A 17765-nucleotide genomic window follows, 5' to 3' on the forward strand; every position below is an offset into this window, starting at 1 on the left:
GGCCATGATACATTGAGGGCAACAGGAATCCATTTCTCCAGTGACTGAGAACATGTGTTACTGTTTCTGTAAGGAAACCACCCTCCTGAACTAATTAATGGACTTGCAGGACACTGAATCCACTTTTTCAAGGGAGACTCAGGTAAACCAGACAAAAATTTAAAAAGGGAAATTAATTAAACCCAGTCACAGTTACTAGTAAACAAATCCTAGAAAAAGCAAGGCCCTCAAAGGCTTCTCATTTTATTTATTAATCACATTATTAATTATTTTATAATAATATTTTTATATTAATTCCCCTCATTTTCTGGACATGACTTGTGTTCTAAGAAGCAGAAATTAACTGAAAGGGTGTTATATTTTCACACTGTTAAACAAGAAAGCAGAAGATTCACAAAAAAGTCAGAAATCCTTGCAAAAAAAAAAAAAAGCGAGTTTTAGGGTTTTTTTGTTTTTTTTTTTTTTTATAAATTATCTGACCTTGATAGCAACCCCTCATGACAAAATAAGCTGCACTAGATTCTTCCCAGGAGTAACAGCAACACTGAAACAGATCTGGTAATGAAGGGCCAGGTTTAAGGGTAGAATTCCCTTCTGACAGTCATAAAATATATGTGCCTCCAAACTTAATCTCCAGGCTGCTGGCCTGACTTACAAGAAAAAAATCAGTACCCAAAATAAATTACTCACAAGGACTAAACCAAGTTGTTTACAAAGCATTCTAAGTTCTCCATCATTTCTTATATCTAGAACCTTTGTTAGTAGCATTTAAAAAGGCACTGCAAAAAAAACTTCATGCATTCTAAACTTGTCAGTGTTTCAGGTAAAATAGCCTTACCTGGTACAATTATGAGACTCTTTTGCTTCACAATTTACCTTAGTTCTGGAGACAAGAATGAAAATTTCTTTTACCGGAAATGTAAACTGACAATTTAAAATAACAAAGCTTTAAAAGAATTGTCCTTGATAAAACCATTTGCATAATAACAAGGAGTAATTGTTCCAGATTCTCCCAATGACAAGCTTTGCAGGAAAACATGAAGATTTTCTCAGTGTGTGATGCCATGTGTGAAGGGCTAAAGCAACTGCACACCATTTAAAACCCTCTGCTTGTCCACCAGGTAACACCACCACTGTTAGACAGTGGGGACCTCCTGCTGTCACCTGTACTCACTGAACTGGCTGCCACTGATTTCAGGAAAATAAATCAATAAACAAAACAAGCTGAGTAAGCCAAACTTTGACCCCATTCACACAATCAAATTTTCAGACTAATAAGGCACTCTGCTTCCAAAAGTAAGAATATGGAAGAGTGCCGGAGAGGAGAGATTCCAAGCATTAAATTGATGAGCAGAAGTGCAATTACCAAAAACAAAGCAGAGAGGATTTATATTTTCACATGCTACAAATTTCAGGAACAAGTAATTTTTTATATTAAGAACATTTTACTGTATTTTTGGCAGTCTAAATAAGTGTTTTACTGAGAAACCATTCCCACTACAAAAATCAGCTGCTCAACAAGGACATGTCACAAGCCCCTTGACATGAAAGGAGGCAGGGAGAGGGGAGATCCATTTAGAAATTATTTTTGCAAGTCATTAAAGGATGAACCATTCTAAAACATTCAGTTAAGAACACACTCATGCAACTACTTTAAAAACCACATAGCAGCTTCTGTAATTTCATCTTCATGGTACAAGCACATTAATTTTGAGATTATCTGTTCAGATTATTGTACACATTTTATTGTCACCATTAAAAGGATTCTAATAGGATAACACCATCTTTATTAAAATTGATACAAATTATTCTTTTAGCATCAAGTCAGATGAAGACATTACAAAAATTATACAGCTATTAATAGATTGCAATAAACTATTAAAAGAACACATTCCTTATAAAATTGGTCTTGTTTACAATTAGAGACAAAAAACATGAAGGGGTTCTGTCATAATATTTTACTAAATTAGCATTTAAATAATACTTGGGGCACTTTTCAGAAATTATTGAAAGCTATGAACAATTAGCACACTCAAGTTAAATCTGAAGAATATGTCTACAATATTAACAGTTACATATGACAGTACTATTTGTTTTTAAAAGCCAGTTTTCTAGAAGGTTAAAAAGTTTGTAAAAGTCAGCTCCAAGCTTTCTGGCTGTCTATAGTAGCAAATATGCTGCTCTCATAATCTGCATGTACAAATGATTGTTTATTTACGAATTAGCTTGACAACATTAACTCCAAGGTAGGAAGTGGTAGTGGCTTTATACAGAATAGACAGATTGTGACTTGCTGAAAGGAAGAGGAAGCACAAAGCAGACAACTCCCTGGGCTCTGTCATCCCATTTCACAGTACTCTGTGAAACCAGATCTCGGATACTACTGCAGAAGATTGTATTATTCTGATAGTTCTACCACTGAGAACATGTGTTCCCAAGCACAAGACTAAACACTGAGTAGATGATTTTTATAAAGGAGATCTGTTGTACTGTTCTTGATCACTCAGTATAAAACATTTTGTGACTTTGCAGAAAAATCGCATCTTATTTCTGTCCCTGGACTTGCCAAAACACACTAAAATAACAGAAGTCAAATTCTGTTCTATGCATATCCACAGCCATGGGAGAGAGATTCTTGCCCCTGATTTCAAAATCTTTCAGAGTGCAGGAAAGCTTTGCAGTTTCCCCATCTCACCCTACACCTAGTTTCTCTGTTAGCATCTTTGTGAAAAAATAGAAAATAAAAGTATGCTGCTGTGACTGAGAAACTAAATACATGCATGGTCCCAAGCCAAGGGCATCAGGCAGATTTGACTTGAAATATTAAATTCCTTGATTAAAAATTGAAGGCAATCAGACAAGCTATTGGGGTGGATTGAAGAAAGCTGTTTCCCGTGGGAAGAACCTTCTTGTTCCTTCTGGTAAATGGACCATAAAAATAGGAAGTTCACCCACAAATATCACAGTTGTTCAGTATCATATCCCAAAATGGGTTCCAGCCACTTCTCCACCTCTGCCACAGACAAATTTTTTCTCAGTGCATAATCTTCAACCTGCAAAGGGACCAGAAAATGCCATGACGATTTTGAAACTCCAGCTCTAAATGCTTACAAAGTTTTTGAGACATACACTCATAAGATGATTTTGAGTGCTCTAACGCTACTAAAACTGACGGTGTTAGTTACCTGATCTTTACATATCTTGCCAACAGCAAAATATTTGGAACTGGGACTGGAAAAGTAGAGGCCAGAAACTGCAGAGGCAGGTATCATTGCTAGTGATTCTGTTAGACCAATTCCTGGGAAAGAGAATCAGGATTTTCTTATTCTTTGAATTAAGAATAAGCACAAATTCAGAACCTTTTTTCATGTCAGGCAGCTTCAAGCAAACCCAAAAAACCCAAGCAGCTTTCAGATGAGCTAAAACCAAACCCTTTTTTCATTGTTAACCATTTAGAAAAATCTCAGAGCTTCAAATATACTTCAGACTTTCATTACAATTACTGTAAAGTAAGTCCACGGTTTGAAGGAAAAAACTTGGACATTATGGCAAATGAGGTTTTGAAGCAAAGAAAGGTATTTTAGGAATTGCGAGAGTACCAGTGAAACATCTGACATACAAAATATCAGAGGAAGACAAATGGAATTACTCCCTTTCTAAGAATTACCATCTCAAGGTTCCTGTGGACCAGGAAGTACTCTGCTGAATTGGCTTTTTTTCTGTTTCTCTCTGGAATGCCTTGTTACAATCATAACGATGCCAGAATTTTTTTCTGTGCAGCAGTACCCTGTTTGCATGCAATCTGCTAATTAGGGACACAACTCCTCCACCAAAAGTACTAGCAATGTTTTGCAAATTCTTCCTTGAATGAGGCAAAATAAAAATGGGAATAAAAAGGGAAAGACAGCAATTCCCAGAAGCACTTCAGTTTAGTATTTTATTTAGTTCTGCAACACGCAATTTGTTCTTTGGTTGGAATTTTGATTTCACATAAAAAGCAATTTAAGAATCTTAGTAAAGCTGATTTACCTGTGGTTTCTTCAATGTTTGCAAGTTTCCACATGGTGAGTTTTTCTGTATGGTCAGGCTGGCTGGGATATCCAGGGGCAGGGCGAATTCCCTCATATTTAATTTTGCGTAGGCCAGAGAGATCCAGCTGCTCACTACTACTGTAAGCCCAGAATTCCCTTCGAACTCTTTCATGAAGTTCCTCAGCAAATGCCTTGGAATAGAATTATTTATTTATTTTTTTGGGGTACAGACTGATGCAAAAGCTGTTTGATTAAGATGAACAATGATAGATGGTTTCTTGCATTCCCATTTTCATTTTTACAAGAGCTCTTAACATAGGTGAGACATTTGAAAGAATTAAAATTCACATGAAACACTTATTTTGCTAATTCAAGTATTTTAGTTACTTCTCTTATTGGTAAAGAGTAATATTTTGATTGTCCTGCTTCAAAGAGGTAAATACATGAACAAGTAACCCCCAAAGACAAAATTCATTAACCTATGGTAGTGACACTTCATTATAGCACTGAGGTCATTAGGTCTTGACTGTCTGGGTGTCTCACCCAGGTCTAGCTATGGAAGGCCCATCATTCTTGCCTCCATGCTAGGATCAGATACAAGCATGTCCTGCTGTTCCTTTCAGCAGAGGACAATCCCTCTAGCTCAAAGTGGGCAACAGCTTTTCTGAACTGTTCCTGCAGTTTATGTGATTTTACCAGCACCAGTTGCCCTTCAGGAAGAATTCCCACTTCAGTAAATATCTTCAGATAACAGTAATAACAACAACAATAAAAATGATAATAATTTCAGAAACCCTTCTATACCTTGAAGTCCCCAGATAGAGCTACCCCACTGCATTGTACCGAAGAGGCTCTGAGTTTGCTGAAAGTTGCAAGGAAACATGTGATAAAACCTCATACCTCTGCCAGCCGATCACCGAGAGCCTTCACCATTATGATGTTGTATTCATCATCCTGTTTCCTAAATTCATTGCACAAATCATCTACACCAAAGCAGGCCACAGCAAACAGGCCTAAGTAGTCACAAATGCCAGAATCCAGTGGTGCTATGAAGTCAGAGAGACAGTAATATGGATCTGTGCAGGCAGAGTCCTTTTCAGCCTAAAGTGAAAAAATTTATGTGATAAATCAGAGTATTTTAAAATACATCATTAGTGCACTATTAAGCTCAAGATGAGTATCTTTAAGACTAAAGGGCTTAGGGTATTTCTGACAAACACCTAACTAGTCTTTGAGCCATGGCAGTTTTCCTATAGTTAATTTAGAAGAAAATCACCTCTCTTACTCTGAGGACCATTGAAAAACAAAACACCAAAGAAGAGAGATGCAGCACTGAACACACATTTTGCTTCTATTTACATCTACTAAGATTTAACAGCTTATACTGCAAAATAATTACTACAAAGGGATACTCTTGTGCCAACAAATGGGTAAGAGGAGGAATATTTCATCTCTACCCCTAACAGATTCCATATTTGTTAACAAAACTGATGGGTGATGTGAAAAAGGAAGAATTCTTCAGCAACTCCCACTACAGAATGGTTATAAATCTATAAACATTCCTAGTTTCTTATGCTACAAACTACGTGTTCAGTAATCCAGACAAAACAGCACCCAGGATGCAGACTTTTTACTAATCACACACAAACACAAACAAAATATATGTACTACTACTGGAAAGTTGAATCCTAAGCAAATTCCAAGTGTCTTTATGCAAAGGGAAGTGTCCCAATGAAAAAGATCCTGGAGGTGCAGGTCAATACCCAGCTGAACATGAACCAGCAGGGTGCCCAGGTGGCCAAGAAGGCCAATGGCACCTTGGCGTGCATCAGAAACAGTGTGGCCAGCAGGACCAGGGAAGTGATTCTTCCCCCTGTATCAGCCACCAGTGAGGTTGCATTTGAATACTATATTCAGTTTTGGGATTCCCTAACTGAGGAAGAACACTGAGGTGCTGGAGTAAGTCCAGAGAATGGCAATGAAGATGGCAATGGTTTTGGAACACTCTCCCTATGAGAAGTGGCTGAGGGAGCTGGGGAAACTGAGGCTCAGGGGACACCTTACTGCCCTCTACAACTACCTGAACAGATGCTATAGCCAGGTGGGGGCTGGTCTCTTCTGCCAGGTAATAAATAACAGAACAGGACAACACAGTCTTAAGATGTGCTAAGGGAGGTTTAAGTTGGACATCTGGTGGAATTTTTTCCCAGAAAGCGTGATACTGGAATTAGATACTGGGATAGACTGCCCAAGGAGGTGGTGGAGTCGCTATCCGCAGAGGTATTTGAGGAACAACTGGACATGGCACTCCATGCCATGGTCTAGTTGACATGGAGTTACTCAATCATAGGTTGGATTCAATCTCAGAGGTCTTTTCTAAACTAATTGATTCTGTGAAATAGGGAATTCTACTGCTCATTGGATCCTTTTCCAAAATGGAAGAAAGGTAACAGAAAGAGGTGCCTGAGCACCCAAAAAGAAATCTTGAACCATATCAGTATATTCATTGTGGAAGCATGACTGCTATTTAAGACGTGGCACAGCTCTTGTAAATTTACCCAATTTACAGAGAGAGGAAAGATATCTAATGGCTATCTCTTAGCTGAAGATACATTTTTTATCCTGCAACAATATTTTAGCAATGCGTTTTACCCATTCCCAACTGCATCTTAAAAGCAAATAAAATACTCCCACCCCTGAAAAACAGAGAGAAATTGTCTATTAACCTACAAGGTTACAGAAAGTACCATAAAACTCAAGAAATATCCCTTGTCCCCACAGGTGAAATTTATTGCAATTTTAAGGATCTTTTGCAATTATTAGGGCTAAGGAAAATGTTACATGCATCTCTAACTTTTACATTTATATCACATCCTTAATTAGTGTCAATGTCAAGGAGAGAACTCTGTGTACTAAAGGAACATTTTATGTAAAAAACACAAGACAATTATTCTCTTCCACTTTGCTTTGCTCTCTCGAGTTACTATATACACCAGCCTGGAAGAGATGCAGCTAAAATACATGGAGTCCAGAAAAACAGTATGCAGAGTTTCATGACCTTAACCTTTGAGAGAAGTCTGAATAATTGGGATATACAAGGTAAAAAAAGGCTAAGGAAAATAACAGTATCCCAATAATAAAAAGCATTACAAGAACAACATCAAATCACATTTTTTCCTTGGGAAAATCCTGGGAAAAAGCCAGGAAAAGAAAGAGTAGTAAGGCTGATTTACATGGCATATGAAAATGTTTAACTAAGCCATGTGTCTCTGAAATATCCGTGCCTGTGTGCCTGTTGAGAGCATTTTATATAAACATCTGCCATGGACTGTCAAGGTGCACTAAATCCATCTCAGGGAACTGCAACAGATAAACTTAAGAGCTAGTTATTTCTTAGTACAGTTCAGCAATGTTGGCACACAACTATGCTCACAGAGTATTGTACTTCAGAAATGTTAAGTAGTTAATTTTTTTTTTTCTGCCCACATTTCATGACTGAATATGTGAACTATGAAGAATGGGGATTCAGAATCAGAAGATAGGGAAAAAGGAGAGGCAGAGTATCTCTCAAGTTCAATCTACCAAATTAAATGCAAATCTAAGTAAATATGATTCTCTCCATCAAAATTAGCTGCCAATTAATTCCAAACAGCCCCTTTATATAGTGATTTTTTTTTTAAAAAAAATAAGGTTATCAGAAACACTTATCTCCACTGAGCTTTATTTTCCAGGTTTTTTAATTTTTAACTGGGTTTAAGCATTAACACATTGAAGCAGAATTTTTCATCTGAAGTAGAATCCAGGGATATTAGAGAACTAAGGTTAGTTAGGCTCTAATTTAGCAACACAAGATTCATGTGACTAACTTATGCAATGCACTGCTTTAGGATATCTTAAAACTGAGACAGAAAATGCACATCATATCTGAAGATGTCAAACTACAAAGCATTTTGTACAATTTTTGCAGTGCAAAACACTACATATACTACAATACAAAGACCTGGCTTATCACTGACAAGGTCTTGTTATTACTGAAAGAAATGACAACACAACAGCTGCAGAGAGATTACAACAACCATAGTCACAAGATTTTGATAGGGTACTTCTATTACATTCCTGAAGTTCAGTGGGAAAAAAGTCACTTAACAAATGTGCTGTCACTGTACCTGTTGCCTCAATCCATAAAATTTTGCTATTGGTTCTGAAGATCCCACTGCCTCTTCTACAGCATACAAGTGGATATCATCTTGAACACTTTGAGCTGGCCAGAAGCCAATCACACCTCTTGCTTGTAATTTCTTTTCATTAATCATTGCTTTTAGTAGATCTTGAGCATCGTTATAAACTCTCTTTGCTTCTTCACCTATTAAAAACAAAAGAAAAAAAGAAATTCCCTTAGAAAAGGCATGTTTTCTTAACTGGCTAAATAGGTTTAAGAACTGTTTGAAGATTGATTAATTTTCACATAACTGTCCAATGACTGCAATGATCTGTCAGCTACAGCAAATAGGAAGATTGCAGTGTGATCATAGGGCTGTAACATATATCTTAGGGAAAAAAACCCAAACAAAGCACAAAATGTTTCAGTCAGCACTTAACAGAGGCCGAGAACACAGAATAAAATGAGCAAGACACCAACATTACTACAGTGCAGCAGACCCAGAATACTGCTTTCAGTGTGACCCATGCATTTTTATCATGTATTTCAAAGCCTACTGAATAGCTTCAAAAGGAGCTTGCCATCTCCACCCACAACAGGAACACAGATACATTAAGTGCTCTGCTGCCATTTGTTGTTAATGAAATACCTCCCTGTGCTTTGACAGGTGAATGCTAAATAAGATGACTAAGCACTTTTCCATATTTATTTTTTAGCCTTGCATTGCAACAGTTGGTTCACTAAGCGTTGCTTTGAACAAATTATTTCTGTGACATTCTTTGCATGTATTTGTACTATTCCTATGCATTTCAAAACATTTGGAATCTTACTGCAGCACATTGGGCCTGTTAGGATTAGTTACATGAAGTAAATGCAATATCAATACCCACCTACAGTTTTATCATTAAAGATCTTAGGGAAACTCCGGTTGGGATACTTTCCCCTAAGTTGCCAGACGTCGAAGAAGGGCTTCCAGTCAATGTACTCTATCAGCCTCCTCAGGTCATAATCTTCAAAGACTTTTGTGCCAATGAATTTTGGTTTAACTGTAGGAATCAGAATCCAACATGATGAAAATAATTTAAAATTGCTTTTATATTTGCAACATAACTGGTGTTCAGCAGCCTCCACCCCTGCAAATGACCTCTTCCAAACTAACTGTCCTAAAATTCTCCTAGTCATATTTTCCCAAGTCATGCCATACTCCACAGTTACAATGTACTAAAAAAAAAGCATAAAAGGCATATAAAGTTGAAAAAGAAAAATTAAGGACTTTTGTTCTTCCATGTAAATCAAAAGGTTTTAGCTGTTGGACTTTGGAACTTAATTTAATTGTTCTAAATATTGGCCAAGACACAAGACCAAAAAAACCTATACAACTTATCAATCCCTAACATACTTCATGGGCCTTTCATATTTACCAGTTCCTTTCTATACACAGACATGTGCTATGACACTGCAGAATATTCCCGTAAATTTTTATGCAATTTCTAAGAACTTTTACAGCCACAACACACATTTTGATACACACACAAGTGAAAAAGCAAGCATCTGTGTAAAGCCACAAGCTTTGCACTTGTTTTGTCTGTTCGATACTTTGTAACACATTAGGATAAGTTATTGAAAATTAGCATCTTGTTGAGTCTTGTAAATGAAATGACAGAAAGCAGTGTTAATGTCACTGCAGGCTGCAACCTCAATGCTGCTTATACTTCTAACATAATTTAAAAATAACAAAATAGTACAAAAACTGATGGGGGAAGGGTAGGAAAGAGTGTAAGGAGAAATTTTATAAAAATGCCATGCTATAGCATGCGTTCCCCAAATATGGTACAGTCAGGTGTGCCATGTAAAGAGGCAAGCAGACAGTATTTCAAAAGCCATCGTTAGTGTTTTCTTTAATTATATGTTGTCACATGATGGTTAACTCATTGCTTTGGTATTTTTTTTCAGTTATCTTTATTAAATATTCATTTATTTTTAAATGAGATGTAAAAAATCAGAAACAGAATGTTCGAACTAATGCAAAAGAAATCTCTGTTGAGACATGCCAATTTACTTAAGCTGTGCCACTGCTATATTCTGAAGTTTAAAGCATAACATAATTAAAAATATATCTAAAATAAACACACAAAATAAAATAAAGGCACAGCAAACACAAACAACATATAGCTGACCTGGTATATGGCCTGATAACCAATTATTATGGAAACCTTTTCTTCTAGCTTGCTGTAGAGTCAAGTATCTTCTTTCCTATATGGACATAAAGGGTAATTTCAGAACACCACCTTTCAGACACAAACTGCAACTGTGGACTTCATGGTAGAGTTTTACTCAAAATACTCTTCAGGACAAATCTAACAACAGATAATTTCAGTCTCAACAACTCCCACTTCCCAAGTGTAAAGTAAGATTACAGTACAAGCAGATTATTATTTTTGCCTGTATAATTCTAATGAAATTGGCCTACAAGATTTCTGGTTCCTCTCAACTATACCAGAAGTTCCTTTATTACTTCAAAATACACTAAAATACAGGCAGGGAAAGATATTCTCCTACTGCTATGATCACCTGCCTAAACAAGACTAAGATATTAGGAAAGCATGGTGGTTTAAAATTCTGCATAGAGAGTGTGGCTCAGTACCAGCAAAAGCTACCAGTACCATTTTCACTACCCCAGCTGAAGCTCCATACATCCTGCTACTGCTCCAGAAGAGCACTGTTTTCCTGTAGGTTGATTAAGATGACATGACTGCCAGCTCCATGGAGTTCCTAGATACCACTGATTAGCTATTGAGGACACAAGCATGTGTTAAGACTCATGCAGAAGGCCTTATAGGCTAGAAAATTTGATTTCATAAGCACTTCTGGAAGTTTTCAATCCACTTTACTGCAAGTTTTAAACCAAAACAAATATACCTGAAGGTCTTCAAAGAGCTGAATAGTGAGAATAACAGCAAGTTATTCATAATAGCTGAACAGCAAGTGCCAACCACTTCAAACAAGATAATCAATTACATTTTTACCTTGAGAGACTCATAGTGTTCTTGTCTAATTTCTTCATATTCCTCTAATATTTCTTCAAAGAAATCATCCTTTACACTGTCATCCAAGAGCTGGGAGCACTGAAAAGAACAGGAAGGAAAAAGCGCTAAGTACATCGTGTAACACACTATGGTAAGGACAGAGTATGAATTTCCGACTAGGCAACTTGTATTTGGACTCTCTAGTCAACACTAAACTAAGCCTTACCAATAATCTGCAACCTACATTCAAACTATTCCAACTAGCCATGTTTATACTACAATTATTACTGAGATCTCTGCCCTTCTACACAGGTAACATTAGCAGAGTCAAGTCTAGTTCTGGAAAGACATGAGAGAATACTCCAAAACTTCAGAGACTGCATAGTCATAGAAGCAACACACAGCTTGTCCTACGCTCTACCACTACATATTTGCCAGCTAAGACTGCCCATTTCTCTGAAAGAGAATCCATCCCAAGAAACTCCAGCCACACGTTTCTCAGTACAAATATTGCTATCTAACTAATGTCAGAAATATATCTAAATTAGCCAGAATAGCAGTTCACATATAACTCCATCAGTCTTCACTACAAAAGTACAGTCAAGGACTCTGAACATCACCTTTCCTAGAGTAATGGATATTTAAATAAAAAAGTGCCCAGTGACAATAACTGTCACAAGCCAGGTGAGAACCATGTGGCAGCACAAAACAGCTGAAGCAATTATATTTTAGAAACTTGTCTCTGATGTGCCCCTTCTAATTTTCTGCCACAATATTAAGCCTTAGAGGAAAGGATGAAAGGGACAACAGAAAAACAGGGCATTTATCTTTGCAAGAAACTATAATTTAGAACTTACAACCACAACACTCTTGGATGCATCCAGGACATGAACTACAGGTGCACTATATCGTGGGGCAATTTTAACAGCTGTGTGTGTTCTTCAATGAAAAAGAAAAAGAGTGAGCATTTCACAACTAAAGCAAAATAACAAAACCAAAAAAAACCCAAGCAACACACCAACAAAAAAAGCAGACTAAATCCCCAGAGAAATAAATCCCAACTTAATGCATAGACCAGAACTTCAAAAGAAGAAATTCATTCATCCATCTGCTATCCATGAATCATTAAACACAGATTTTAATAACAGGTATAAAAACACTTTTCTTCAAAGAGTCTCAGAACATAAATAATGTGCTAACTCACACTCCCTCAAAGTCTTGCCAGCTGAATGAAAATAAGTAACTCATTCGTTTTGAGTTTCAGAAATCAGTAAGAATATTCCAAACTAAGCCTACCAAGAACTAACAATTTCTTAAATCCTTTTCACTCATCTTACATTTTTTCCTCCCACGTGTTAATTTTTGGGTCTGTGGATTAGCATTAACCTAATTCAGAGATGATTATTCCATTTCTCAAAATCAGAAGCACAAGTACTCTATACAGCTAAAGAACAAATTCTGCCAGTGGTCAATAAATATTACAAACTTGCACCTTGAAGATGCAGTGAACTTTGCATTGCAACTATGGGTGCAATGAGGACAGACCCTGCTCTTCAGAGTCTTCAAATTATGACATCACTTGCTGAAGCCACAAAATATGGACTTTAATAGGTCTGCTACAATCTGTGCCGCTCTGATAAAGAAAGCAACACTGCTAACAGTTTCTAGTGATGCAAGAATGAGCTCTGTTCATAGTTCTACCAAAACTCTGCAAGCAATTGTAGGAACAAAGATCTTACAGGCCTTATAATTTGCTTTCTTGTATGCTAAGGTCAAACAACACTTCTAAAATTAAACTTAAACCAGAGCCCAGGAAGCAATCTTCCCTAACAAAGGTAAGATCCCCTTTTTCTTCAGGTTCTGTCAAATATTTATAGCACTTGGATATGGAGGTTTACTCATGACTGTGCAACACAGCTGTGTAAATAACTGTCCAGCATTCCCTGAATTTGCTTCTACGAGATGCGTTTTTCATCTTGGCAGCTCTATTTTTTACAAAAAGGTATCTGTTCTGTTTCGATAGGAACAGACAAAGGAAACAAAAGAAGACATGGTCCTAAAGTGGCACTGTATCAACTATATGCTAAATTTTGAATTTTTTTAAGTAAATTTTATGGCAATGAGCATGTCATCATCATTTCTCAGCACCAAAGTAGCATAATAAGAAATAATAAACATTATTTCTCAGCTATTTACCAAAGTAGCATAATAAGAATGCAAAAATCACCATCACTGTAAATGATGAAGAAACTCTGTTGTGTGGATCCAGCCTCTCTCTTTCAAACTAACCTCACTATACACTCTTCCAAGTACTCTTGATCTCCTCATTGCAAATAATATTGTACATTTATTACAGTGAAAACAATGCAGAAGGCTCTTCATTAGCAACCCCTGACATACACAACCTTTAGGAATGCACATGGGAGGTTAAATTTAAGACTAGGAAAGTAATGTTAAACATACATTAAGAATCCAATCTTCCATAAACAGTACCTGTACTGGACATATATTTTACAGATACTGCATTGTATCTGGGCATATGTACATGTATATATTTATATACAGTTCACATGAATAAAATCAATTTTTGTACTCAAAAGTATATGTATATTCTTTAGCAATTTCTATATTCAAGGATAAAATTAGTGCTTCTTGCCTGTTAACTACATGCCTCTCTGTGAATAAATTCTGCAGAATTGTTTGATGCTGGTTATTTGACATCAATTACTAGGCCACAATGCCCTGGGTGAAAACACTGAGAAGATCTGAAAAGGCTCTCCTAAAGCCTTCCCTTGACTTTCCTCTCTTTTTTTTTAATAAGAAAAAAAACCTCCACGTTTGTTCTCAGTATCAAAGCAATAGGAAGAGGCTCACAAGGAAAAGGAGAAAAGGGATACAGTGAACCTTACATTATACATGCAGGAACAATAAAGACAGGTAGTGATCCTACTCTCCACTGTCTGTCAGATTATGAGATGATTTGCTAAAGCCAAAAATACAGAATCCAGTATGTTGCTCTGATAAAGAAAGCAACGCTGCTCACAGCTTTTAGTTACACAAAGAATGACCTCTACAGTCTTCTGAGTTGTCACTTCCTGAAGTATATTGTACACAAACCAGTCAGCAAAGCATGACCCATGGCTGTTATACACGCCCAGAACGCATCTGCGGTAATTCTAATACTAGGTGTCACTGAGCTGTCAACATGGTCTTCAGGAAATCACAGCAGCTCCATTATTCCATTTGAACAGATCTGAGAGAACAAGATTTTAACAGCTCAGTCTATCAAAATCAATATAAGTACTTCAAGGCAGGCAGCAGAGCTTTACTCCCTACCAGACTGCTTGGGTAGCACTGGAGGGTCAACACAGTCATCACCACATTGAACGATGATACAGGAAAATACAGTAACCTCCTTAAAGATAATAGCTCCCTGATGCCAACAAGGCCATTTCTAGTCTCAAAATCCTGCAGTTTTAGAATGCTTTGGTAAATCAAAATAGATCATTCCCTTAGAAGAACAGAACTGTATTTATTTGCATTATGTGCGAGAACTTTTAGAGAAAACACAGTATTTCCACATATAATATACACTTGCAAAAATTAAACGTTTAAGATGTCCATTATTTGTTACGTACTAACTACATTTTACCTCGATAATGTAGAACTTCTGAAACATGAAATAACAGTCACTCTTAGGGTGAATACTAGTACTATGCAACACATATATCAGTATGTGTGTTGCAGAAAAATTAGAGAAGGGGGAAAGCAATGCCTATAATTTTTCTTTTTCAATAGTTAACACTGTTTGCATGTAAGTTGCCCATCTTCCCAGCTGAGATATCTTACTTAGAAGTAGTTGCTCCTCCAATGAGCAAAGGAATCTTTATTGCCAATCTCTCCATTTCCTTCGCGACAAAAATCATCTCATCCAAAGATGGGGTGATGAGACCAGACAGGCCAATTATATCTATTGCAAATTTACAAACACACATGCACAAAACATTTAGCCAATGCATTCTAGAGACACAGAAATTAGTACCGAGAAGTTTATTTCATACATTAGATAGCTTCATGCATCAGATAGAAAACAAAGAGATAAAAAGCAGAATAGTCATTAGTCTAGAAGGGAGATTTGACCCAATTAGGAAGTGAAAGCTTTCCAAGAATGGCAGCAATTTCAAATCCCCAGTTTAAGATATTTCGCAATCTTCACAGTTGCTGAACATCTACTGCTCTAGTTTCAGCAATAAATAAACAGCCCTTTTGATTAGCAGCTCCAAATCTCAGAAGTTCAGCACTGAGGAGGGAAGACAAAATAATTTTAAGTTCTGCTCTTAGAAACAGCAAGTGCTTTCAAACTTCACCACCTGTGTTTCACACAATTTCACACAATCTTTTCTAAGATGCAATAGACTGTTCCAAAGCAACTGCAAGTTGTTTCAGAAAGTCCATTATTTATTACAATTCATTCATGATTTCACACTCACTGATCTGGCAGGCCAAATGTTAAGTCCTTTGAATGATTTAAGACTCAACAAGAAGTTACTTAGACCTTTTTAAGACTCCATTTATCCATCTGTAAAGCAAATACTACAACATATCTCTTGGAGTTGTCCTTTTGATAAAGTGTTTCAGTTCCTCAGGCTGTTTCACAGAAGTGGCAAATGCTAAATAATTAATAAGGTTAAAGCAGAAGTTCTGATTTCTCTGAAGAAAATCTGATCAAATCATAGACAGTACAGGAACACAATATTCAGGAATAAAAAATGGGATTTTAAAAGCAAACAATTCAGAAGTACTAAAGTCTCTATACCTGCTTTGTTCTCAACAGCAGCTCTTAATATCTTATCACATGGAGTCATGACTCCTAAATCAATAACTCTGTGGAAAGAAAGGAGATGACATGAGATCCTTTAAATAACAAATCAAATTTCTGCTACAGGGCAAATACATTCCTCTTCCTGTAAATAACTGACCTAAAAATTGACATTAAGATTCAGATTTTTGTTTCTCTTAAGACTTTGTGGGAAAATGGGAAATTGCAGAATTTTTATATAGGAAATACCTCTGGGTCCGGTTAAATTTTCAATAAGAGTTCCAGGTGGCATAATACTTTAAAAAATTCAAGTGTAAGAGGAGCTTTTCCCTTAAAACAAATTTTTGTGGTACTAAGTCTGGCTGAGATGAGTTAATTTTCTGCACAGTAGCCCGTATGGTGCTGTGAAGGCCTTTTCTGTTTCTTACTCTAGCCCCCCACGGAACAGATTGTGAGTAGACAAAACTACGCAGATAACCCAAACTAACCAAAGAAATATTCCATGGCACATGAAGTCAAACTCAGCAATAAAAAGGGAGAGTAAGTGGCTTAGCAGTGGTTAGCCATATTTTGCTCAGAAACTGGCTAGGCACCAGTCTGTCCATAGGACAGACAAGGGGATTGCCTTTGCATTACTTGTTTTTCCTTTCTCTCTTCTTCCACTTCTCCTTCAGTTATTAAACACTTTTTTCCATCCACCATTTTTCTTGCTTTCTTTCTTTCCTCTTTTCCCACCTCACTGAGGTTGGCTGAGGTTGCCTGGGTGGAAGTGAGTGAATGGCTGCAGGGTGCTGAGCCACCTACCAAGCTACCCACAGCAGTAGGATTTCTTAAGGTATCTGGATAATACAAAAATGTTTTGTGGACATCATACCTTATGTCAGGAATATAAGATGATTCACAGCAAGCCTGTTTGCTTTATTAATGCATACATTTTATGAACCAGGACATTGAATTCCCCTTGTTAGCATTTTATTCCTATTAACCCTAGCAATTGCCAAGGTTTTTCTTTTTTCAAGTAAACCACCCCAGCCTGCTGATTTCATTCAGCCTCACTCATACTCACGGTGACAGAGAACACTATGGCTTCCTTTCAGTAAGTCTAAACAAAGCTCAAGAAAGCCTGAATCCAATCAACAGAATTTAAATAAGAAATTAAATTGAATATATTGCATATATACAGAACTGCTACTAACTTCAACACTTTGTGTTTTAAAATAAAGGGATAATTTTGTTTTTTTTAGGGAAAATGACAACCCAAAGTCAAAACCAAACTAAGTGAATGAACAGTAAGACAGGGTTCCAAAACCAATTCAGCTTTGCACAAGGTCTGACAGACCCTGAAAAGAACACTGATGGAAACATGACCACTCATTCCAACACTGCTGACAGCCCTTCTGCATGTACACAGGCCATGAAAGACCTGACTTTTCTTGAAGTTCTAACTTTTGAAGTTCAGAAACAGAATGAGAATCTCATCTCTTATTTAAGAAAACATACCTCAGCAAGCTTTTAAAACCTCATAGTTAACAAACGTGAAAAACACACTACAATTTAAATTAATTTGAATCTTACAGGACTATTTTTTCCCAAACACAACCCACATATAGTATTGCCTGCTGAAACTGTCATATCTGATTTCTTCAGACATTGTAGAAACATCACAGCTACTATATTTAACTGATATAAAATTGTAAGGAGGATGCAATACTCCCCCTTGCCTCCTCCCC

The 17765-nt window shown here is 36.8% G+C and overlaps 1 protein-coding gene across 1 annotated transcript in view; it reads right to left on the reverse strand.

Moving 5' to 3' along the window:
* Nucleotides 1-2049: 2049 nt before the first annotated feature.
* MTR (5-methyltetrahydrofolate-homocysteine methyltransferase) overlaps nucleotides 2050-17765 on the reverse strand; it is a 48492-nt gene continuing 32776 nt past the window's right edge. Inside the window, exons 23-33 of the mRNA XM_062488979.1 lie at nucleotides 16033-16100; nucleotides 15066-15186; nucleotides 12074-12155; nucleotides 11217-11315; nucleotides 10368-10443; nucleotides 9081-9236; nucleotides 8198-8394; nucleotides 4932-5132; nucleotides 4030-4222; nucleotides 3186-3298; nucleotides 2050-3053 (exon numbers count right to left, since the gene is read on the reverse strand). Coding sequence (XP_062344963.1) covers nucleotides 2961-3053; nucleotides 3186-3298; nucleotides 4030-4222; nucleotides 4932-5132; nucleotides 8198-8394; nucleotides 9081-9236; nucleotides 10368-10443; nucleotides 11217-11315; nucleotides 12074-12155; nucleotides 15066-15186; nucleotides 16033-16100 — 1399 coding nt within the window. The 3' untranslated portion in view covers nucleotides 2050-2960. The remainder of the gene's footprint in view (nucleotides 3054-3185; nucleotides 3299-4029; nucleotides 4223-4931; nucleotides 5133-8197; nucleotides 8395-9080; nucleotides 9237-10367; nucleotides 10444-11216; nucleotides 11316-12073; nucleotides 12156-15065; nucleotides 15187-16032; nucleotides 16101-17765) is intronic.

This window comes from Cinclus cinclus, chromosome 3 (assembly GCF_963662255.1).
Source record: "Cinclus cinclus chromosome 3, bCinCin1.1, whole genome shotgun sequence".
NCBI lineage: Eukaryota > Metazoa > Chordata > Aves > Passeriformes > Cinclidae > Cinclus > Cinclus cinclus.